At 36.2% G+C, this 25,200-nt stretch overlaps 1 protein-coding gene across 1 annotated transcript in view; it reads left to right on the top strand.

Moving 5' to 3' along the window:
* Window positions 1–25,200, top strand: part of TTC29 (tetratricopeptide repeat domain 29) — a 255,509-nt gene that overhangs the window by 142,277 nt on the left and 88,032 nt on the right. The window contains exons 10-11 of the mRNA XM_060011639.1: window positions 6,522–6,645; window positions 17,941–18,169. Of these exons, the coding sequence (XP_059867622.1) occupies window positions 6,522–6,645; window positions 17,941–18,169 (353 nt within the window). The remainder of the gene's footprint in view (window positions 1–6,521; window positions 6,646–17,940; window positions 18,170–25,200) is intronic.

Below are 25,200 nucleotides of genomic sequence, written 5' to 3'. Positions count from 1 at the left end.
TAGGAATTAGAACATACCGTAGCATTATATGAAATTGCCCATAGAAGCATTTAATGGAGGGGAGAGAAAGGCCTTGGACAGAACCCTGCAAACAGCCAACTTTGGGTAAACAGAGACCTCAGTGTCAGTAAGATACTGAGAAAATGAGAGATATAGGAAAAATGAGAGAATAAGAGACTGGCTGGGAGTGCTAGGCACTAGACCGGGAGAAACATTTGGAGAAAGATGGATGGTTAACAGCAATGACCCCCAACCTGTGCTGAAGGCCTGGGTAAGGGTGGAAGAGGAAGAAAGATGGAGTGGAGCAAAGAGCCTGTGACTCTGTAAGCACACTAAACCTTTTATGCAGTTCAAAGATATCTCCCACAATGCATATTACAATTTTTCAAATTTCTATTGATGCTTTGAGATCCCCATTGTATTCACTAGATTTGACCCCATATCCTTTTGGCTCCCTTTTAAGACCAAATTTACCCCACAAACACTAGACCTGCTCTTGCAAAGATATTCAAATGAATGTGCTCCAGGTTTCAAAGCACTACAGACAGTTCATAGTACTTATCACAGTTAATCCCGCATATGAATGTATAAATTAATCTCTCCAAACAGTGAAACTGTTTAGTGGCAGGAACCATATTCCCCAGTCATGAGAACATTCTAGGGTGTTTGATAGTCTCTCAAAGATGTTCCGGAAATAAAAAGATGTTCTTTTTTTTTTTTTTTTTTGCGGTACGTGGGCCTCTCACTGCTGTGGCCTCTCCCGCTGCAGAGCACAGGCTCCAGACGCGCAGGCTCAATGGCCATGGCCCACGGGCCCAGCCGCTCCACGGCATGTGGGACCCTCCCGGACTGGGGCACGAACCCGTGTCCCCTGCATCGGCAGGCGGACTCCCAACCACTGCGCCACCAGGGAAGCCCTAAAAAGATGTTCGTGATGTAACTGAAATATCCAGGATACAGGAGTTTACAGTCATGGTCTCCAAATATCCAATGACAGGTTCTCCAATGACTTACCTGGAAGCTTAACTTTTTTGTGTACTACATAAGTGTTTCCCTTCTCAAATTTTCGACTGTTTCTTTATTCAGAAATATATGAAGGCCTAATACATGCCAAGCACTCTGCTAGAACCTGTATGTCTTTCTAAGCATTTTGCCACTTGTATAGGTGATTTTAGTGATACCTGAGATTTCACCACCGAGGGACACTTGCAAGGACAAACTACCATTCAGCTTTTATAAACTTTTTTTTTTTCATCTTAATGACAGCACTGTTATTTTGTTGTAATTCCTTCCAGTATTTTTCCCCAGCGTTTATTATTTATTAGATATTTGCAAACATATTTAGTAAAATTTGAGTCATGGTTTTTAACTGAACATATCTTAAGATTTTTATTTGCAGGTGGATGAATTTCTTCAGAAAAAAATATTTTAGGCCACTAACCACTGCGTTGTTAGAATCAATTTACATAACCATTCTTTGACACCTATTTTGATTCCACTTGTTTGCAGACTAATGCAGTGGTGAATATCATTCCCCTTCTATTTAAAACAACATCCATTAGGACAGATTTCCACATGTCTGATCGCACAGCCCAATGATACAAAAATTTATAATAGCTCCTCAGGTGTGGATACTCAGCTCCTGATACTTTCCAATTCATTATTATTATTTTTTATTATTATTATTCCCATTTGCTGGTTTACCAGATGCTTCCAGAGATATACAAGAATGCCAATTTCATTACACTGTTGCCAGCACTAGGTGTTTCCACTAAATACATTTTAATGTTAGTTTAATAGGCAAAAGGCACCTGCTGCCTGTTTTCACTTCCATTCCTTTGTGGAACAGTCAGGTGGAACATTCCAGTCCCCTGGAGAGGGCAGAAGCATCACATCTCCAAGGAGACCTCCCCCATGGCCTCTGCTCTCCTCCCCAGCTCCTGCAGGAAGCTGCCCCTGGCCTCTCGCCGTTGGAACAGGCTTCCTGTCCGTGAATCAGTCCCAGCGTCACGCATGTGCCTTTGTCACGGCACGTTTGTTCCACGGTCCGCTTCGTCACAAGGCTGCCTATGCCCTTTCTCTGTCCTTGCCAGAGACCCAGCTCTGGGGATAGAAACTTTTTAAAGGTTTTATCCTTTTAAATAACCATACAATTCACCCCTCTTTTTTTGACATTTAAAGACTAATTTTATTAAGTGCTTAGTATAGATCAAAGACTGTGGACTAATGATATGCAGTTTTTCCTCAGAGCTGCTGTGTTTATTTCCATACAGGTTATAGAATAATAGCACTTAGACAAAATATTTCATTTCAGTCAGTGTTTCACGGCAGTTTGACATTTTTTCCAAGTTAAATATGAGTTCTAATCTTAGATAATTCTTCCTTGGTTATAAGCATAATTTTCCAACTCATTTTATTTGATTTCGTAAAACAGCCAAACAAATTTAATTTTCCCAATAGTGATGCTAACATATGCATCCCATTCATGGGATTATTTTATGAAAATTCTAAATGTATGAAAATGTTTTTGCATGAAACTTATTTATTCCGTATACTGACCATTTCTGGTGTGACAAATCTCAAGTTCTTACCACTAAAAACCAAATATTACCTTTTATCTTACTTCTTAGTGCTTTTCCAACTATTTATTGCATATGGTAATGCTCATTGATTATTGATTATAGATATTCTTGGAAAAAATGATTCTGTGGTGAGTTCTAGTTGCTCAGAGATTTGGGTGAATGTTAACTTTTCCTATTTTAACTGCAACCAGGAAAATGAGGGCCATTTCACAAATAAGTGTGTAAGGTTAGAACTGTTAATATTTTGATGCCCAGCATACAAACAGAACAGTGTTGAATATTTGATTGCTTTATGGCTATACACATATGACATAAACACAAACAAAAAATTAGGTAAGTTAATTTTTGCATAAAATTAAATTGAGTCAGTACAGATAGAAATTTATTAGAACTATAAAGTAATTAGACCAGTTTTAGAGTTGTTCAATCTCATATGTCCTAGTCATATCATGTATACATGTGAATTTTAAACTTCCTAGCAAATTTTAATCAGAAATTTACTAACCAATGAACTAACCTAATCCATTATACTGAACGAGTAGCTTTATTTTCACATTCACCGAATCTAACTTTTTTTTATTGGACTACACACCCTACATACCCAAGGAAGAAAAATATTCTAACTAAACTGTGACATAATATTTTCCTATTGCTTAGAATTTTGATCTTATACTTAATAAAAGAGCTATTTTAGACTCACACATAGGTATTTTTTACGACTCTTGAGAATTCATGTAAAAAGAAAATATAGACAAAGTAAGTTTATTATACTCCTCAAACATCTTTCCATTCAAAGTCCAATTTTTCTGAATCACTTTTAAACTCAGAATTGACACTATCTTTTTTTCCTCATCCATATTATCTTTTGTGTCATCAAGAACATTGGTGCTATGTAGCCTTTCTTAAAATAGTGCCCCAGTACCCCCTCCAGTATTTCTTCCAAGTCATGGACACTCAGTCTGCCAATCTTGAAGCCAGTACTTTCTTATCTTCCAGAATTTCAGTGAAAGGTTTTTAGAAAACAACCAGTCCTCATATTTCTCTCTGAAATTATCCTTTAATAGTTGTTGACAGAAAGATCAAGGCATTGCGATTGCAAGTCATAACCAGAAACATGGACAAATCCAGCAACAGCTATGACTTGACTGCTCTCTGTCTGACAGAGATATAAGATGCCACCTGTTCTAAGGGATCCTGATTTCAGAAATGTTAAAATATGGGAAAGTAGGTGTTTTAGAATCAGTGAAGTATGTATTAGAGTTGCTAAATTTTTCTATAGTTGCAATAATTTAAAAATTTGTAGCAAACTTCTCCATATGCCATATTTGACACCATCCTATCTGGAGCTCCTATGAGTAAATCCTTGCCCTATAAGCATAAAGAAATGCCCATGCAAGAATCAGCTTAATTGTAAAACAACCCCTTCCTTTCAGAATTTCATCTTGTGATTTATTAAGGGTTGTGGCACAGATGCTCACTGGGAACTGCTGACCTATGAAAGCAAAGAGAGGGAGGTAGTTCTAGGGATTCAGACATGTTCAGGAGTAAGAGTTTTCCCTTTATTATGCTCCATTGAAGAACACAATTACAGGGGTTTTTGTTATTTTAAAATCTCTAAATTCTGGATTTTGTCACTTTAATAAAACAATTTCAAAAGTTCTGACATGATTTAATAGTGGAATTGCATATCATCTTAGATTCACCATTCTTTTTTAGGGATTGACCAAAAAAAAAAAAAAAAAAAAGCCAGACATTCAACAGATATTGAATTTCTTCAGCATGCTTAATTTGGAGCCATTATTTTGAAATCGCTTCTTGCTTTGTCCATAACGTTTTAATTCTTTGTGGCTCAGGATCAGCAGTCCTTGAATCAGCAGTCAAATGTCCCTTGAGCAGGACTTTGGCTTCAACTACCTCTGCAAAAGGCAGTCACAGCTTATGATACCTTGGATGGAGCTGTTTTCAAAAATTACTGTTTGGGGCTTCCCTGGTGGCGCAGTGGTTGGGAGTACGCCTGCCGATGCAGGGGACACGGGTTCAGGCCCCGGTCTGGGAGGGTCCCACATGCCGCGGAGCGGCTGGGCCCGTGAGCCATGGCCGCTGGGCCTGCGCGTCCGGAGCCTGTGCTCCGCAGCGGGGGAGGCCGCAGCAGTGAGAGGCCCGCGTACCGCAAAAAAAAAAAAAAAAAAAAAAAAAAAAAAAATTACTGTTTGTCTCTTTGGTTGCTCAAGGATTTTTCACCTTGGTTCTTAATCTTGTAGGCCCCCAAGTGTTCTTCACATAGGACCTCACTACAACTGGCTCCTAGAAAAAAAGAGCCCGTCTCTTTAGACTGGCTTTCAAATAATTAGCTCCTTTAGAGAAATTTTTAGACTCTTTCCACTTCTTATTTTACTGTTTAGCTCTTACTCATATGAAACTAAGATTTGTGTATCTTTGGGGTAGCATTCAGATCATGAGGAACTAATGAGTATTTCGGACTCAGATTTGTAAAATGAGAGCAAAATTCAAATAATAGAAGTTTCTGAATATAATTCATTGAAATCTTTAAAATGGTGTGCCTCTCTTATTTTTTTTGGCCGATACTCCCCACGTATTATTTATTTGTTTGTTCAATATTCTAGATACAAGTACTTTATTATTTTTTCTTCCAGTTTTATTGAGATGTTATTAACATACAGCACTAATTTTACAGTATAATCATGTACAGTATAATGATCTGACTGACCTCTCTATTCTTTATGAAAGAAAAAAAAATAGCCAAACTTGTTTTAGTCATTCTGGGTTATTTGAGCTGTGCTAACAGGCGCCAAAATCTCAGTGACGTATGACAATAAAATCTTATCTCTTGTTTATGTAAATTCTTGCCGCTTGCCAGATTCTTGTGCGAGGAGCCAGGCTCCTTCCATCTTCAGGCTTTATCTTTCCTTCCTTGAATCCTGGTTAGGAGATTTCAGAATCCTCTGTTTTCATCATATTTGTTCTAATACCTCCAGAAGGTATTATATGAATCGCATATGACTCCCCTCAAAGAACTGGTTTCATTTGCAAAGGAATGTGGAAATTTTCAACCTTTTTAGAGGTTCTATTTTTTCAAAAAAAATAACAGCTTTACTGAGATATAATCCATATACCATACATTTCTCCTTTTAAAGTCTACAATTCAGTAGTTCTTAGTATGTTCACAGAGTTGTGCAGCCATCGCCACTATTTAATTTCAGATAATTTTCTTCACTTCAAAAAGAAACCCACACCCATTAGCAGCCACTCCCAAATTCCCCACGCACACCCCCGTGGCCTCTAGTAACTACTAACCTACTTCCTGTTTCTATAGATTCGCCTGTTCTGGACATTTCATGTAGATGGAATCATACAATATGTGGGTTTTTTTGTGTAACTGGCGTCTTTCACTTCACATATTTTCAAGGTTTATCCATGTCGTAGTATGTATCACTACTGCATTCCTTTTTGTGGCTGAATAATGTTCCACTGTACGAATACGGCACATTTTGCTTCCCAGTCAATTGATAGACATTTGGGTTGTTTCCACTTCTTAGCTGTTATTATAGCATTGATATGAACATTCATGTCCAAGTGTTTGTGTTTTCATTTCTCTTGGGTATATACACAGGAGTGGAATTCTTGGGTCATATGGTAACTGTATATTATACTTTTTGAAGAACTGACAAGTTGTTTTTCCAAAGCAGCTGCACTATTTTACAATCCTACCAGCAATGCATAATAGTTTAAAGGCTTAAGTTCTAACTCACTGTATACTCCGTCAAAGACGAGCCACATATTTTTAAAATATACACTTCACATTTCATTATCCTGATAACTGTCTTACACTTTCTAAAGCAAAGACACAAAACAATCTTCTCTTTACTGTGATATTAAATGAGATGACACTCCAGTAGTTTCTTATTTTATTTTTTCTAGCCAAGGACAGATGGCAGAAGCAGTGAAATACTTGAAAAAAGTTGTGAAAATTGCAAGAAAAAATTTTCAAAGCCTAGATTTTGTGAGAGCAAGTACAATGCTTGGAGACATCTACAACGAAAAAGTGAGTATAATGTGTTTCTTGCTTATACGGGAGAAATTTGCAGAATTTTAAACTTCTGTTTTTATTTGATCCTCACCTTCACATAGCATGTTGTACAGAATGGCCCCAGGACTTCAGGACTTAGTCAATGCACAAGGCAGTGACTGGGAAGAGAAATGCCTCTTATTTCTTCCTCTTCCAGGACCTGATCGCCACCTTAGCCCAGTCACCACAGTCTGCTAACACTGATTCCTATCTTCACATCCAAGTCAGAGTCAAGTGATTTGGGATTTGAAGAGCAATTAAAATATGTCAATTCAAAGAAACTTCGTTATAACAGTTGGTTCTTATCTGCTGGCACTAACATTCACCTCTCTTGCTACAAATTCTTGTTTTATTAATCCAGCTGCGATGCCTCCATTAAGTCCCTCAAGTGAAGAACAGACAATCCCAAGAGTAATTCTGAAGGAAATATGGAAATCTAGCAACACGTTGGCTATGTGAAAGAAAAGGGAAAGAAGAGGAAAAAGACTAAAATAAAAGTATCTCATTCAGGGGCTATTACTCATGAAATGCATTCATCATAATGGACTTCTGGTTTATTTTCTCCTGACTTTATCTTTTATTATGCAGATTCTCCTTTAGAAGCAGTATGAAAAAGGCTTGTTTCTCCAGTTATAATTGCAGTTTTGATCACGAGTAGGATCTATCATTTTTGAGGGTAGTGACATTCTCACGCTGTGTTGATACACCTTGTCTGAATCTTTTTGAGAGACTGTGTATATAGTAATGAAAAGTACTAACTCTGAGACCATACTGGAGTAAAAGCCCAGTTTTTTCCCTAATAAGATCTGTGACCTGAGACAAGCTACTTACCTTCTAAGCACTTCAATTTTCTCACCTCATAGGGTTGCTGTGAATGTTGACTTAATATATGGAAGGCACTTAGAACAGTACTTGGCAGGGGAAGCAAGTTCCATCTATATAAAGCGGTACAGCCATTCTTAATCTCCATATCCTTATGTGATACCACACAATTCCCCTTTTCCCGAGGCTCAGAGGGTTTGAGTAACCTACACCAGGTCTCCAAGCTTCCAGGCGGCAGTGGTATTCAAACCCATACCCAGAACCACTATAATCCTTTATTTGCCATATAATTGATTTTGATTATTTCAGAATCATTTAGGCTTTTTTTAATTTTTATTTTATTTTTTTATACAGCAGATTCTTATTAGTCATCAATTTTATACACATCAGTGTATACATGTCAATCCCAATTGCCCAATTCAGCACCCCACCATCCCCAGACCCCCACGGCTTTCCCCTCTTGGTGTTCATACGTTTGTTCTCTACATCTGTGTCTTAGCTTCTGCCCTGCAAACCGGTTCATCTGTACCATTTTTCTAGGTTCCACATACATGCGTTAATATATGATATTTGTTGTTCTCTTTCTGACTTACTTCACTCTGTCTCTAGATCCATCTATGTCTCAACAAATGACTCAGTTTTGTTCCTTTTTATGGCTGAGTAATATTCCATTTTATATATGTACCACATCTTCTTTATCCATTTGTCTGTCGATGGGCACTTAGGTTGCTTCCATGACCTGGCTATTGTAAATAGTGCTGCAATGAACATTGGAGTGCATGTGTCTTTTTGAATTATGGTTTTCTCTAGGTATATGCCTAGTAGTGGGATTGCTGGATCATATGGTAATTCTATTTTTAGTTTTTTAAGGAACCTCCATACTGTTCTCCATAGTGGCTGTATCAATTTACATTCCCACCAACAGTGCAAGAGGGTTCCCTTTTCTCCACACCCGCTCCAGCATTTGTTGTTTGTAGATTTTCTGATGATGCCCGTTCTAACTGGTGTGAGGTGATACCTCATTGTAGTTTTGATTTGCATTCCTCTAATAATTAGTGATGTTGAGCAGCTTTTCATGTGCTTCTTGGCCATCTGTATGTCTTCTTTGAAGAAATGTCTATTTAGGTCTTCTGCCCATTTTTGGATTGGGTTGTTTGTTTCTTTAATATTGAGCTGCATGAGCTGTTTGTATATTTTAGAGATTAATCCTTTGTCCATTGATTTGTTTGCAAATATTTTCTCCCATTCTGAGGGTTGCCTTTTTGTCTTGTTTATGGTTTCCTCTGCTATGAAAAAGCTTTGAAGTTTCATTAGGTCCCATTTGTTTATTTTTGTTTTTATTTCCATTACTCTAGCAGGTGGATCAAAAAAGATCTTGCTGTGATTTATGTCAAAGAATGTTCTTCCTATGTTTTCCTCTAAGAGTTTTATAGAGTCTGGTCTTACATTTAGGTCTCAAATCCATTTTAAGTTTATTTTTGTTTATGGTGTTAGGGAGTGTTCTAATTTCATTCTTTTACATGTAGCTGTCTAGTTTTCCCAGCACCACTTATTGAAGAGATTGTCTTTTCTCTGTTGTATATCCTTGCCTCCTTTGTCATAGATTAGTTGACCATAGGTCCGTGGGTTTATCTCTGGGCTTTCTATCTTGTTCCATTGATCTATGTTTCTGTTTTTGTGCCAGTACCATATTGTCTTTATTACTGTAGCTTTGCAGTATAGTCTGAAGTCAGGGAGTCTGATTCCTCCAGCTCTGTTTTTTTCCCTCAAGACTGCTTTGGCTATTCGGGGTCTTTTGTGTCTCCATACATATTTTAAGATTTTTTGTTCTAGTACCGTAAAAAGTGCCATTTTTAATTTGATAGGGATTGCATTGTATCTGTAGATTGCTTTGGGTAGTATAGTCATTTTCACAATATTGATTCCTCCAATCCAAGAACAAGGTATATCTCTCCATCTGTTGGTATCATCTTTAATTTCTTTCTTATACTTTTCTGCATACAGGTCTTTTGTCTCCCTAGGTAGGTTTATTCCTAGGTATTTTATACTTTTGGTTGCAATGGTAAATGGGAGTGGTTCCTTAATTTCTCTTTCAGATTTTTCATCATTAGTGTATAGGAATGCAAAAGATTTCTGTGCATTAATTTTGTATCTTGCAACTTTACCAAACTCATTGATTAGCTCTAGAAGTTTTCTGATGGCATCTTTAGGATTCTCTATGTACAGTAGCATGTCATCTGCAAACAGTGACAGTTTTACTTCTTCTTTTCCAGTTTGTATTCCTTTTATTTCTTTTTCTTCTATGTTGAATAATAATGGTGAGAGTGGATATCCTTGTCTTGTTCCTGATCTTAGGGGAATGCTTTCAGTTTTTCACCATTGAAAATGATGTTTGCTGTGGGTTTGTCGTATATGACCTTTATTATGTTGAGGGAGGTTCCCTCTATGCCAACTTTCTGGAGAGTTTTTATCATAAATCAGTGTTGAATTTTGTCAAAAGCTTTTTCTGCATCTATTGAGATGATCATATGGTTTTTATTCTTCAATTTGTTAATGTGGTGTATCACATTGATTGATTTGCATATATTGAAGAATCTGTGCATCTCTGGGATAAATCCCACCTGATCTTGGTGTATGTTCCTTTTAATGTGTTGTTGGGTTCTGTTTGCTAGTATTTTGTTGAGGATTTTTGCATCTATATTCATCAGTGATATTGGTCTGTAATTTTCTGTTTTTGTAGTATCTTTGTCTGGTTTTGGTATCAGGGTGATGGTGGCCTCATAGAATGAGTTATGAGTTTGGGAGTGTTCCTTCCTCTGTAATTTTTTGGAAGGGTTTGAGAAGGATGGGTATTAGCTCTTCTCTAAATGTTTGATAGAATTCACCTGTGAAGCCATCTGGTCCTGGACTTTTGTTTGTTGGAAGAATTTTAATCACAGTTTCAATTTCAGTGCTTGTGATTGGTCTTTTCATATTTTCTATTTCTTCCTGGTTCAGTCTTGGAAGGTTATACCTTTCTAAGAATTTGTCCATTTCTTCCAGTTTGTCCATTTTGTTGGCATAGAGTTGCTTGTAGTAGTCTCTTAGGATGCTTTGTATCTCTGCAGTGTCTGTTGTAACGTCTCCTTTTTCATTTTTAATTTTATTGATTTGAGTCCTCTCCCTCTTTTTCTTGATGTGTCTGGCTAATGGTTTATCAATTTTGTTTATCTTCTTAAAGATCCAGCTTTTAGTTTTATTGATCTTTGCTATTGTTTTCTTTGTTTCTATTTCATTTATTTCTGCTCTGATCTGTATGATTTCTTTCCTTCTGCTAACTTTTGGTTTTGTTTGTTCTTCTTTCTGTAGTTCCTCTAGGTGTAAAGTTAGATTGTTTATTTGAGATTTTTATTGTTTCCTGAGGTAGGTTTGTATAGCTATAAACTTCCCTCTTAGAACTGCTTTTGCTGCATCCCATAGGTTTTGGATCGATGCATTTTCATTGCCATTTGTCTCTAGGTATTTTTTGATTTCCTCTTTGATTTCTTCAGTGATCTCTTGGTTATTTAGTAACGTATTGTTTAGCCTCCGTGTGTTTGTGTTTTTTACGTTTTTTTCCCCTGTAATTCATTTCTAATCTCGTAGCATTGTGGTCAGAAAATATGCCTGATATGATTTCAATTTTCTTAAATTTACTGAGGCTTGATTTGTGACCCAAGATGTGATCTATCCTGGAGAATGTTCCATGCTCACTTGAGAAGAAAATGTAATCTGTTGTTTTTGGATGGAATGTCCTATAAATATCAATTAAATCTTTCTGGTGTATTGTGTCATTTAAAGCTTCTGTTTCCTTATTTATTTTCATTTTGGATGATCTGTCCATTGGTGTAAGTGAGGTGTTGAAGTCCCCCACTATTATTGTGTCACTCTCGATTTCCTCTTTTATAGCTGTTAGTAGTTGCCTTATGTATTGAGGTGCTCCTATGTTGGGTGCATATATATTTATAATCATTATATCTTCTTCTTGGATTGATCCCTTGATCATTATGTAGTGTCCTACCTTGTCTCTTATAACATTCTTTATCTTAAAATCGATTTTATCTGATATGAGTATTGCTACTCCAGCTTTCTTTTGATTTCCATTTGCATGGAATATCTTTTTCCATCCCCTCACTTTCAGTCTGTATGTGTCCCTAGGTCTGAAATTGGTCTCTTGTAGACAGCATATGTATGGGTCTTGTTTTTGTATCCATTCAGCAAGCCTGTGTCTTTTGGTTGGAGCATTTAATCCATTCATGTTTAAGGTAATTATCAATATGTATGTTCCTATGACCATTTTCTTAATTGTTTTGGGTTTGTTCTTGTAGGTCCTCTTCTTCAAAAGGGAAGTGCAAAAAGCACAAATTGTTTTACCCTACCACCAAACAATATCCAGAACTCAGTTTTTTAGTATAATGTGGACATCAAGTATTAGCCTGTATTTTCCCAATTACAGAAAGCATAAGGAAGATAAAAACAATAAACATTTCTGAGGGGTAATATTTTTATACTTGCATTTTCTTAATTTTTTTTTACCAAGAGTTTGTATCTTAACAATATGTATTTTATTCTCTGATTAGTAATTCTTGAAGAAGAGTTTAATATCTAAAGCTAGAGACATGAGTAATATCCAAAGGCTGTGTCAACTACCAAAAGTTATTTTTTTTTACCAGCTTATCCTTATTCTAGTATAAAATTTGTAGGATTCCAAGTATTCATGCTCTCTTCAAATATGCATGCCTTCAGATATACAAGTTGATTCGTATACCTTCATGGTTGCTTACATCTTAATGTAATAAATAGTCACTGATAAATAGTATAGTATTAAGAACATAATACTATAATAATTTTATGATGTCATAGACTTCAAGAGAAACCTTTATTTGATACTAAACTTGTTAACGTTACATTCAGTTTTTGTGCATTACTGTGATTCTTTGTGGGTATTTTCTCAAGTCAGAAAATCTACTGATGACTTCTCAGGCTCACTCTGAGTTGTTATATCATTACTATAAGAGTATAATTTGAAAATGTATAGCTAAGTGGATTAGAACTAAGCCTGAGAACTAGACTTCTCAGGCTCACTCTGAGTTGTTATATCATTACTATAAGAGTATAATTTGAAAATGTATAGCTAAGTGGATTAGAACTAAGTGATAGTTATCTTTTTCTCCTTGTAATTTTGAGACAAAATGAGAGCCTTGATGACATCCTGAATTTCCTCCTAGTTCTACAAAGCCATTTCCTAGGAAAGCATTGACAAAGAGTTATTTCATGTCTGCTATTCAGTTGCCTATGCATGTTTCCTAATTGTATCAAATGCCTTTGTTCCAATTTTACACCCAAACAGTTTCACAAACTATTTGCACCCCACACTATCTATTAAGCTTTCCCTTGAAGGAAACTGTAGCAGGACAAAGGAACTACACCAAGTTTTGCCCACCTGACTTTGAATCTGCACTCAGCTGTTTATTAACTGTGAGCTTGGGCGAGTTAATTCTTTGATCCTCAGTTTCCTCATCTTTCAAATGTCAATAACAAGATACCTTGAAGACTGGTTATGTGAGGATTAGAAATTTTAAAACATGTACATGGTACTTAATAGAGTCCCTAGCATATATTGGGTACACAATAGCACTTAACCTTCTTAATATCTCAAACTCAGATCTCTCTCCTCCATTGCAGACTCATTCTCACTGCCTATTTGACATCTTCACTTAGACCTCTTCAAATGTAACCTATTAAAAACTGAACTCAACTCATCAGCTTTCCCCTAAATTCTATTTCTCTCCCTACTTAATGTTCAACCAGGATAGAATACCATTCAGGCATTTCATAGGCAACCTTCTTTTCTCAATCTGTGAGGTCTCCTTATCTGACCTTATACAGGCCCATGGTTTAAATACCATCCATACACTGATGACTCTCAAATTTATATCTCCAACCCTGATCTCTCCTTGGGACTCCAGACTTGTGATTCTGGCTGCCTCCCTAGCATCTCTCCCTGGATGTCTTCTAATTGACATCTCAAGTTTAATGTGATTCCTCCCTCCTTGGCCTACTTCTCCCCAGTCCTCCACATCTTAATAAATGGTACCATTATCCATCAACTCGATTGCTCAAGCCAATAATCTGGATATTCTTGCTTCATCTTTCCCCTCCTGCTCCATATCCAATCCAGAAGCAAACCCTGACCTTCATGCCACCAAAACGCATCTCAAATCCACCCACTTCTTCTCTCTATCTCTGCTACTATCACCACATCTGGTTATGACACTATGTTTTCTCACTTGTACTATTGCAATAAGCTCTGAACCCATTTTCCCATTTCTCCTCCATCCAATCCAGTCTCCACACAGAAGCCCAAGTAATCCTTCCAAAATGTAAATAAAATCATGTTATTTCTCAGCTTAAAATACTTCCATTGCTGCCCAGTCTTCTGAGAACATAAATATAAATCCTCAGCCTGACTTGAACCAATCTATATGAGATGCATTACCTCCCCCACTCCCAGCCTCTGACTTTATTGCCTCTACTCTCCTTATGCTGTCCACCAGAGCCAAAGGGACTTTTGTGGAGTTCTTCAAACATGCTGAGCTGATTTCTGCCTGAGGACATTTGCTTTAGCTGGAATGCTTTGCGTGGACCACTCCCCAATCTGAACTTCACATTGCTGGCTTCTTGTCATTCAGAGCTCAGCTAAATGCCACAACTTCAGAAAGGTCTTCCTTGACTCAACCCAATCAAAAGTAGCCACCAACTCACTCTTTAATACTACTTTAATTTTCCATGCCGCACTTGTCTCGTAGTTTTCTTGTTTGTGATATTTTTCTTCTTGTTGTTGAATGTGTCTAGAATGGAAGCTTAATGAGAAAAGAGACAAGATCTGCCTGTTTTTTTATTTCATTCCAATTTCTAGAAGAGAACCTGGCACAGAGTTGGTGAACAAAAATATGCAAGTTCATTGAATCAATCCATAAATTTGTAACCAATTTTATACCAGTTGAGAGTAGTAGTCTCTCACTTTTGAAATTCCAAATTTCTGTTTCATTTTTGTCCAATATTTTGGCATTTTGAAAACTTGCACTGAATCTTTAAAAGCAACTCTGATATTACTGATATTTGTCAGTCTACCTTTTAAGGACCTCTACCAACTGCCCTTATCATACCTTTTCTGGCTTCATATTATTCATGCAACGTATTCTAATTGTATTCTTAACAGTAATTTCCAAGAAATAATATTGTTATAAGACCACAATTATCATATAAAACTGTATGTGGAAAAATATAGTTTTCTCTAATTATTATAGTGTTATTATAATTTAAGTTAACACATCTTAAAAGCATCCTAATTAGTTTACCTTTTACTATATAATCATGGAAGATGGGCCACCCATCTCACCCTCCTGATGTGATTGGTTTTTAACTGAAAATATATCATCAAAGTAAAGGGGTCTAGTGAGAATATTTTAGGGAAAATAACTAGGTATAGACCCTTCATGAGATCTTTTTTTCTCTAATAAGAGCAAAGCATAATCACATAGTTAAAACAATGGTAGTTCCAACACTAACACAGTAAGGAAATTGTGTAAGAAAAGAGTCTTCCTCAGTACTGAGAAAATGCCCATTTATTTTGAGCTTGCTCATTGGACAGAGTGACAATTCAGACACTAAGAAGGATCTGATAAGAATCACAATAATGCATGAAAATTCTATGTTATAGTGTAATAATGCAAGTTTTGTTTCAACGTCTATGATGTCAAGATCTTGTCCTGAAATTGTCCACCTAATGCTTATTAGTGATATTTATAACATTAAATGAAGTTTTCTCTTCCAGTAAGATGCACTTATGAAGTGCATAAATTCACTTCTGTATTCCCAAACTCATATTTAAGATTGCCAGTATTCATTACTAGAATCTTCTGAATTTTATAACAGCATAGGGCTTCACTGATAACAGGAACTGTGGAAAGTTAGACAGAACCTTTAGAGAAGAGATTAAATTTCGATAGTAAACTCTTTAAGAATGAAAAATCTGGAAATACAATGCACATTAATGAAACCTCGTTCTAAAAAGGTATGTATAAAAATTCTTGCATCTGAGAGGAACCAATGTTGTATTTCTTAAGGGTGCCTTAAACTAGAAAAATCTAGCTTGATACCAGTTTTATGACAGGGATGTGTGTGTCTCAAGATTGAACACTAGGCACAATTTGAGGGAAGAATAATTACCTAATTATAATGCCTAATTACCTATTATAATAATAGAAGTATTCAGGGGGAAAAGGCATTTGTTAAAAAAGATCTAATAAAAGTTATAGGCAGATGACTACTTCCACTAGCAGCAAGCTCACCTACTTGACCTTGAACTTTGTTCACTGCTGAATCTCTACTGCCTGGCATCGGCCTGGTAAATAGTAGTTATTCATTGGATGAATGAGTTTGTTCCAAAATAATTCTGGAAATTCAAACATATGCCCATTTATTTATGGTCCCTAATTCTCCTAATTGAGACTCTCATCTAAAGCAATGAACAGCCTAAAGCTCAGGATTATAGCTGGAACAATAATTAGATATTTATACTTCTCTGTTTTTAAAAATAGAAACATTTGGTCTAGTCATATATTTTCATCTATTTTGTCCCATATCTTTGATATCTAACAGGGCAATCTATAATTTTAACTAGTTTTATTGTCTTCAATATTGATATTATTTCTCAATCATATAATTTATTTCATTGACATACAAATATCTTTGTTATATTTTCTTAATTAAGTGATCTTAGTCTCATATAAATCCTGTTTTATGCTTTGAAATAAGAGAAAGAATTGTTCATCTCAACAAACAAAAATTGTTTTTGATGTAATATAGAGGAAGTCTGTTTAAATTAGAAAATTTAATTGGAGTGAGCCATTTGAATGGTTCACCTAAATTGTCCCTGTGGGTATATAGCAGTGTTACATGTGCTGCTCATGTATGTAACATAACTGTCACATAAGCCCTACTCCTAACCTTGCCAGCAGCCTCTCTATTCAATCAGTTTTTCTGCTCTTTGGACTCTATGATTGTACAGAGATGTGTGGTCGTTGAGTATGCATTTTACCTGTACTGGCATATGGTATAAAGCTGTTTCTATGGTGTTTTTTCATTTCCAGTTCCATCATAATACATTGTGAGAAAAATGACTTGAAAGCTCATAGTAAAACATTTCTCTTCAAGAGTGTGCATACATGTTCTTGTACATATGAGAGAGAGAAAGAAAGGAGAGAGGAGGAAAGGGAAGAGGATGGACTCCCCAGGGTTATAAATCAGTGAAGAAAGGAAGTTTTTCTTCCCTAGAGTCTTTACAAGTATAGCTTAATCCTAAAAATAATATCCCCTTTTGAGGAAGAGTTTTTAAAGGAAGATTTTTAGAAGACTTGGGGAGGTGGCAGAAGATAGTCTTTTCTCTGAGGCTCAATTTCATTATTTGTAAAATAAGAATAATATTTCCTCATAGAGTGACCTATGAAAGCTAATGACATAATACATATGAAGTATTTACCACTGTCCCTGACGCTTCATAAGAGTTAGGTAAATGTTACTTATTTGTAGACAATAGCTTTTAGAAGGAGAGATGAGAATGAGAAAGAAGAAAGAAAGAAAGAAGAAAGAGAAAGGAAGAGAGGGAGAGAGAGAAGGGAGGGAGGAAGGAAGGAAGGAAGGAAGAAAGGAAGGAAGGAAGGAAAGAAGGAAGGAAAGAAAGAAGGAAGGAAGGGAAGGGGAGGAAACCTTGAGTTTTTGCAAGTTAAAATGTTGCAAGGAACTTGGAGAAGATGTAAACATTTAAATGATCTTTTGAGTTATGCTAGTGCTGTTGTCAAGATCATGTTATTTCGAAATCTTGTCTTCCACATTCTTAGCCAAGAATGACATGTGCACATGGGAAAATACAAGTAATAACGGAAGAGCGGAATATACATCCATTCTCACTCACCACTGATTAAATGGGTTGGCTAGAATGATCTCTTGCTGTGACCAAAAACTGGTTAAAAAGATTTCATTTGGTAAATCCAATGCAACACGTAAGAAAATTCCATCCAAATCAAAGTGAATCAGTTCACTCTTTCCCAAACTTCTTTTTTCTTCCTTATATTAGGAAGCAGAATGCTAATATTTGACCATTTTTAATCCAAAAAAAAATTAAGTTTCATACGGTTCAACCTGATAGATACACCTTTCTTGGTGAATGAACTTCAAGATATTGCATGGTTAGTAATCACAGCTTTTAAAAGGAAACTTATTCTAATAGAGGCCCTACTTGCCATCTCTTTCTTCTTGAAGATGAACTGCTAAAACTGCTGAAGGATCAGTGTGGCACATGCCAAGGTGGGCAGACATGTGGAATGGTAAATTAAAATTAAGAAAAAATTATTTCTCTTACATTTTTAGGGATACTACAACAAAGCTTCTGAATACTTTCAACAAGCTTTTGATACAACAGCAGAGTTAACGAACATACCTCTGATGGATGAGACAAAAGTTCATTATGGAATAGCAAAAGCTCATCAGATGATGCTGACCATTAATAGTAATATAGAATCTGCAGATCTCACCAGCCTTGACTACCTGCTGTCATGGAAGGAGAATAGAAGTGATGTTGCACCTGATCCGACTATTGGTAAGGCCTTGGTTTCTGAAAACAATTTAGATCTTTGTACCATTCTTATTGGCTAAGTCATTTTCTTTGCAAAGGTTTATTCAACCATTGGCAATTTTATTTTTATTTATTCATTACTATGTTAATGTTGGATGCATTTTTGTGCTGTATCGTATCTTCAGTGTTTAAGGGAGGCATACAATAGTGATAGATTTATTCAATTTGATAAATCACCATTTTTTCAGTTACCTTAAATATTCAACAGTAGGTACTGATCAGTTGTAAGGAATATGAAATAGGTTTATGTTTTAAAAAATGTTCAGTGTTGTACCTTATGGACAAGAGCAAGTGTTCAGAGATGCTAGTTAGTATTATACTCTTACTTTTCTGATGATAGTAAGTTTTTCTCAATTCAGGTGTGAATGTTAATTGAGAAAATATTTGATAGTAATTTCTCTTAATTCTACTTTTTTTTCCTACATACTTTTCTTGTGATAATTAGTCAAAATAGTCAATTAAAAACAAATAACTAGGGCTTCCCTGGTGGCGCAGTGGTTGAGAGTCCGCCTGCCAATGCAGGGGACACAGGTTCATGCCCCGGTCTGGGAGGATCCCACATGCCGTGGAGCAGTTGGGCCCGTGAGCCATGGCCACTGAGCCTGTGCGTCCGGAGCCTGTGCTCCGCAACGGGAGAGGCCACAACAGTGAGAGGCCCGTGTACCTCAAAAAATACCAAAAAACAAATAACTAGAGGGGGGATGTAAGGGTCAGTTTTATGTATCAACTTGACTGGGCTTTAGTCCCAAGTTAAGAATTTCATTCATTTTTTATGGCTGAGTAGTATTCCATTGTGTGTGTGTGTGTGTGTGTGTGTGTGTGTGTGTGTGTGAATGGCACATCTTCTCTATCCATTAATCTGTTGATGGACACTTAGGTTGTTTCCATACCTTGGCAATTGTAAATAATACTAATATGAACATTGGGGTGCAAGCATGTTTTTGAATTAGTGGAGTTTTTTTTGTCTATATACTCAGGAGTGGAATTGCTGGGCATCTCCTATCTGGAACTCTTTCCCCCCCCCGCCTTAGGTCATTTAGATGAAACAATTTGTTTTGGTGTTTATTTCCTCCATAGAATAAATAGTAAATAATAGTAACTTTGGCACAAAGAAATTTTATTGGCTCTTTTACATCAGTAGAATACCACTTCACCGCTGTCTGTCCTCTAGTTAGAAAATAAGGAAAGGTCTCGTTCCTAATAGATGCATAATAAGAGAAAGCAAGATGAAGTCTTCAGAAATAGAGGGCTTGTTGAATTTCAATGCGCTCAGTGCTCAAGAAATATTTATAGTTGACTATTAACTAACCACTTTCAGATAATACTTTGCTTATTCAGGATGTTGTCTTGTCACATATTTGGGCATTTGTTCTGTAGTTTTGCGTTATCTTCCCTTTATGCTCTCACTTTTTCTGCCCAGGAGCTAAAGCAGAGGAAGTATGATACAGCTATTAGATTACTTGCTTTGATAAATGATTTGGTGGAGAATACGTTGAGCTACTCACATTTTCAGATTTATCTGGGATAAACCCTAATCATCATAATGATAATCATGAAAAAAAATGCTCCTCAAAACTAGCTTCTGATAAGAGCCATTTATTGCAATCCTGTTTTTGGCTTTTTAAAAATCTATTTTGCTTTGCTTTACTCTATGAAGTTATTTATTTTTCTATTCTTGTTATGTTTTATCTCCCCATTTTTTGTAAGGGCATGTTGTGCTCTAAAGGGCTTAGGAGGAAACAAAAAATGCACTTCAAAATATTATTCAGACATATAAAAAACAAAATAAATGAACAAACCAATGAACAAAAACCAACACATAGATACAGAGAACAGAGTAGTGGTTTTACCACAGGGGAAAATGGGGAGGGGAAAATGGGGAGGGCAAAATGGGTGAAGGGGAGCAACTGTATGGTGACAGATGGAAACTAAATTTTTGGTGGTGAGCACGCTGTGAAGTATACAGAAGTAGAAGTATAGTGTTGTACACATGCAACTTATATAATGTATAAACCAATGCTACCTCAATAAAATATAAATTAAGAAAAATATTACTCAGACAGTAAAAATTCAGCTGTTCATGTGGTGGAGAAGATTAAACTCGCCAGAATGCTATAAAAGTACACCCCCTTACTGATTCCTTTGACCAAGAATAGAAATCTATGCGTGGATGAGCTACGTCATTATTAGAGTGAAAATAATAATCTTTCAGATTCAAATATAAATGAGAAGTTAGTTCAGTCAACATTTTAAGTGATAGACATTCTGTTTGGAAATAAGACCTGTAGGACATTATCAAACACTTGTTGTTTACACAGACATAGTTTTACCTCAAAATACACTAAAAAGCTAAATTTTACACTAAAATTTAAAAATTCTTCAAAAATATTTCTTAAACCACAACTCGTATTATTCTATCTTTGCTCTGCTTAAAAATCCTCATGGACTCGCTACTGTCCACAAGTTAAACACAAGCTTCTCAACCTTTTTTGACCACCTCCCTCCCCTGACAACACACACACACACACACACACACACACACACACACACACACACACAACATACACTATTATCACCTTACTTCCAGCTCCAGTTCCATCCACAGAAATCTCACCCACCTTGCAAGGTCCTTCTCAAATGCTGAAATCTTCCCTCACCCCCTCTCACTTGAATATTACTTCTTCTCTCTCTTCCCATATTGAATGTCATTCATTTCTCTGCAAGCATTTTTCATTTGTCATATTCTGCATCCCATCATGGCCATTTCTGTAATTGCCTTGTCTGCCCAATTAGAGTATGAATCTCTTGAAAACAGGTCCTGATTCTTGGTATTCCCTACAAAAGAAGGCACAATGTCTGACACCTACTAGGTACTAAGTAAATATTTGTCAAATTAAATAGAATCAAATGAGTATGTATGTCCTCGCCATAGGCTAGTTTGGACTAACCACTTTTTGAAACAAGATTTGTAGTTCCCTGCCTCCTTGAAAAATATGGAGAAAAAACCCACAAGCCAATGATCTAACACTGTATTTTGATTACCATCCGATTATCACACGAATGTAGGACAACAGCAAGTACGATGTTGACAAAATGAAGAAATACAGAAATATTATTTGGAAATCTGAGGAGCTTTTAGGTTTTCAAAGTTTACCTTTGTTCTCTGAAGAGGCATCTTTAATCTTGCTATTGAGGGGTCCCAGGTATTCAGAAAAAAGCAGATCAAAGTTTGAAAGATCCATCATAAAAGCTGTGCAGTTATCTTCACCTGTGAGACTTCCATCCTCCAAACAAATCATTAGCTCACAGAGCAGGCAATATTCTTTTAAGCAGAGGAACATGACCCCCTAAGGGAATACAGCAGTGAGAGCACTCAGGTCTCTAGATAAAATAGAACAGTGATTCACCAGCAATCGCCTCTCATCTTTGTATCTTTCAGAGGGAACACAGCAAATATAGGAACCTTCATACTCTTCTGATACGTTTAGATATGGCTGGAATGATTTCATACTCCTCCTTTCCCTTCCAATAGTAAAAAAAGAATAGATTCTCCTCCCAAATTTAGGAATTTAGAAGGAATTCAAATATTATTACAGTTCAATAAAAGTATTCAGGCCCGAAGCAACAGAAATTGGTTGGCTCTGGAAGGCTTAAGGGTCTATGAATTTCTGCTGATTTCTCCAGAATATAATTTATTTTCCTTACCAGAACTATTAAGATGAACACACTGGCTAGTCAGTAAAGACACTTACTGTTTTCTACCAAAAAGCATGTAAAGGTTTCCTTGAGTGCCAAAACTATCATCCTAGTTTTATGAATCATTTAATATTCTTAAAGGAAAACAATAAAGAGCATGAATTTGTCTCTCATCCTTGGTTTGTGTTGGCTTGATGTGTGTTCCTTGGTTTAATGTCAAGCCACGTTTTCCTACCCTATCCTTTTCTTGTATTTTTCATTCATGAATTTAACCATTTTAAAGAATGTGAAAAAAACACATTCACAAGTGAGTCTCACATTCTATTATACTTTGATCGCTACTTCTGTTTGTTAAATAACGATAACAATGAGGGAAATGTAATGGAACTAGCCAAAAAGTAAGCATGCAGGTTTTATATCATCCTATCGTAACAGAGCAAACCCGTCTCTAATAATGTGTTCAAAAACATGACATATAAAAAGAAGATTCTCGTGAAAATTGTGGATGAATCAAAGCTCACCCTACTGACAGCTTGGTGTAATTGAGAGAGACTGTTACTCAAGAGTGTGATGACCCGGATTATAATACCCTATTGAAGAGTAATTAGCTTCATGACTTTTGGCAATAGATTTCACTTCAAGTCTCTTTAGCCTGTTATCTGAGGTTTGAAATAAGTCATTGATAAGATTCCTCTGGAACCAACCACAATTCCTCAGTAAGAGCATTTTCTAAACAAGTAAGATATTTTTTAGTCCTTAAGAATACAATCTAGAGCTTCATGAGCATTTTATTTGTTGTTTTTCCCCCATAAACACTGGTTTCTGAGGGTTTCCACAAGAGGTAATTATTATTATTATCATTATCATCCTCATAATCATCACTATAATATATCAAACAGCTGTATAAATGCCAGATGTATTACTTGATCCTTCTGCTAGAATTTATAATAAAGGAGTTTCTAGCTATCTGATGTCACATGCAATTTAACTTTTCCCTGGTTGGTTGACACGGTTGAGGTTGCTAAACCTAGTTAACCATTTTATCCGCAGACTTTCAATTCATTTGCCTGTTTTCAACCCTATGTCATACTTCCCCTCAGCATTTCCTCAGCTCCTACTTTTTCCCCACTATTCCTGGGACCTCCAATTCCTATACATGCCTGGTTCTCTGATCATCATTATCTCTTCTTCAGGCACTTTAGTTTGTGGATGTCTCTGCCCTCCTAAACCTGATACCACTCCTCTAGTACCTTTCTATCTTCTGAAAATGAGTTAAAATCTTCTTGAATTTTTTTTTTTTTTTGGTTTCATAGAATCAGGAAAAGACTGAGTTGTGTGGTTACCAAAAAAATTACTTGGTCCACATGTTTTATTTCCAAATGTTCTCAGGTCCAGGGGAGAAGGCAGTCATGCAATAATCTGAAAGACAAAATGGATCTATAATCTAGTTTTCTAGAACTCTAGTCCAGGATTCTTTCCATGCCTTACAGTTCCTTACATATTATCTTATAGCTAGTAAAAGCCATATCTAACTTTTTAAAAGATTACATTTTAAATTAAAGTCTGGTTAAAAATATTCAGTGAAAAGAAACAAGTGGGACTTTACTTTTGGCCAAGATGGAGTAACAAGGAAAAGATTTACCCTCCTATCTTAAACAACTAAAAAAACCCAAACAAAACATATAATACAAAAGTTTGCAGAAATTGGACAACACAGTGCAGGACAGTGATCCCTGAGAAAGGGAAACCAAATGAGCTGAGCTGTATGATTTCCTCAAGCCTAGAGGAAGTTGCCAGGCTGTAACACAGGGAAGGGAACGAAGGTAGAGGCGGCCCAGGAGATCCTTGGGTTGAGGAGACTGAACTAGGAGTCCAGGGAGACCAAGATGGCTGGAATTCACAGCAAAGGGTACTAGAAAGGAGAGAGCTACAGAGAAGGAAAGAGTGAGAGAGATCGACTGAGTGAGAGCTCCAGAGATATGCAGTCTTCTGCATACTGATCTGTATGTGCATGTAAAGAGACTATGGAAGGCTAAGGAAAGAACCACCCAAAAGGCTCAAGCAGAATAATCACCTAAGCTCAAACAGAGCCAGGAATTTTTTATACTCCCACCAGCCAGAATGGAAAAGCCTCATAAAATATGGGGCATCAGGTGGAGGACTCATAAGCCTTAATAGTAGAGAAAAATTATCTCTAGATGAAAGACTACTTAGGTACCACCTACCAAAATTTAAAAACAAGTATCAAAAGCATCAAACTGCTTCTAAGTAATTTAACTGAATTCTAGAACAAAACTCAAGAATATTTATAGGAGTAAAAAATAAAAAGGTAAACTCCATAGTATCTGGCATCCAATCAACATTACATAGATAATGCCAAGAAGCAGGAAGTTATAACTCATGATGAGGAGAAAATATATAAATGGAAATTGATGCAGAAATGCAACAGATGATAGAATTAGCAAACAGGACATAAAAATGTTATTAAAACTATATTTCATATGTTGAAGGATGTAATGGAAAGATTAAACATATAGAGCCAAGAAAGATATTTTAAAAAGCCAAATTCAATTTCTAGAAGTAAGAAATAAAATGTCCAAGCTGAAAAAAAAAAACAAACAACAACTTGGATGGAATTAGCAGCAGATTTAGATAATGCAAAAGACAAGATTGCTTTGGAAATATAGCAGTAGAAACTATCCAAAATGAAATACAGAGAAAAAATACTGAAAGGATATGAATAGAGCATGTTAGAGAACCACGATTAAACTTCAGGAAGCCTAAATGTGAGTAATTTGGAGACCCCAAAGAAGAGGAAAACAGGAAGGAACTGAAAAAATATTTTAAAAAATAATGAATGGCTGATTTTTTTTTCTGAATTTGATGAAAACTATAAACCCAAATCTAAGAAGCTCTATGAACCCTAAGCAAAAGAAACATGAAAATTAAACCAAGATACACCATAATCACAGTGCTTAAAATGAGTGATAAACTGAAAAATCTTAAAAGCAGCTATGGTAGTGGTGCGGTGGCACAAACATAATAGGAGCTGGAGTCTCCCTGGAAACATGTAAATCAAACAAGAATGAATGAAGCAACTTATTTAAAGTACTAGAAGAAAAAAAGAACCATCAAACCTAGAATTCTATACCCAATGAAAGTATCTTTCAAAAACGTAGTTAATACCATATAACCCAGCAATCCCATTACTGGGCATATACCCTGAGAAAACCATAATTCAAAAAGAGTCATGTACCACAATGTTCATTGCAGCACTATTTACAATAGCCAGGACATGG

This window comes from Delphinus delphis, chromosome 5 (genome assembly GCF_949987515.2).
Source record: "Delphinus delphis chromosome 5, mDelDel1.2, whole genome shotgun sequence".
In the NCBI taxonomy this organism is placed as follows: domain Eukaryota; kingdom Metazoa; phylum Chordata; class Mammalia; order Artiodactyla; family Delphinidae; genus Delphinus; species Delphinus delphis.
The sequence above is the reverse complement of the archived record's forward strand: the minus strand, read 5'-3'. Positions and strand labels throughout refer to the sequence as shown.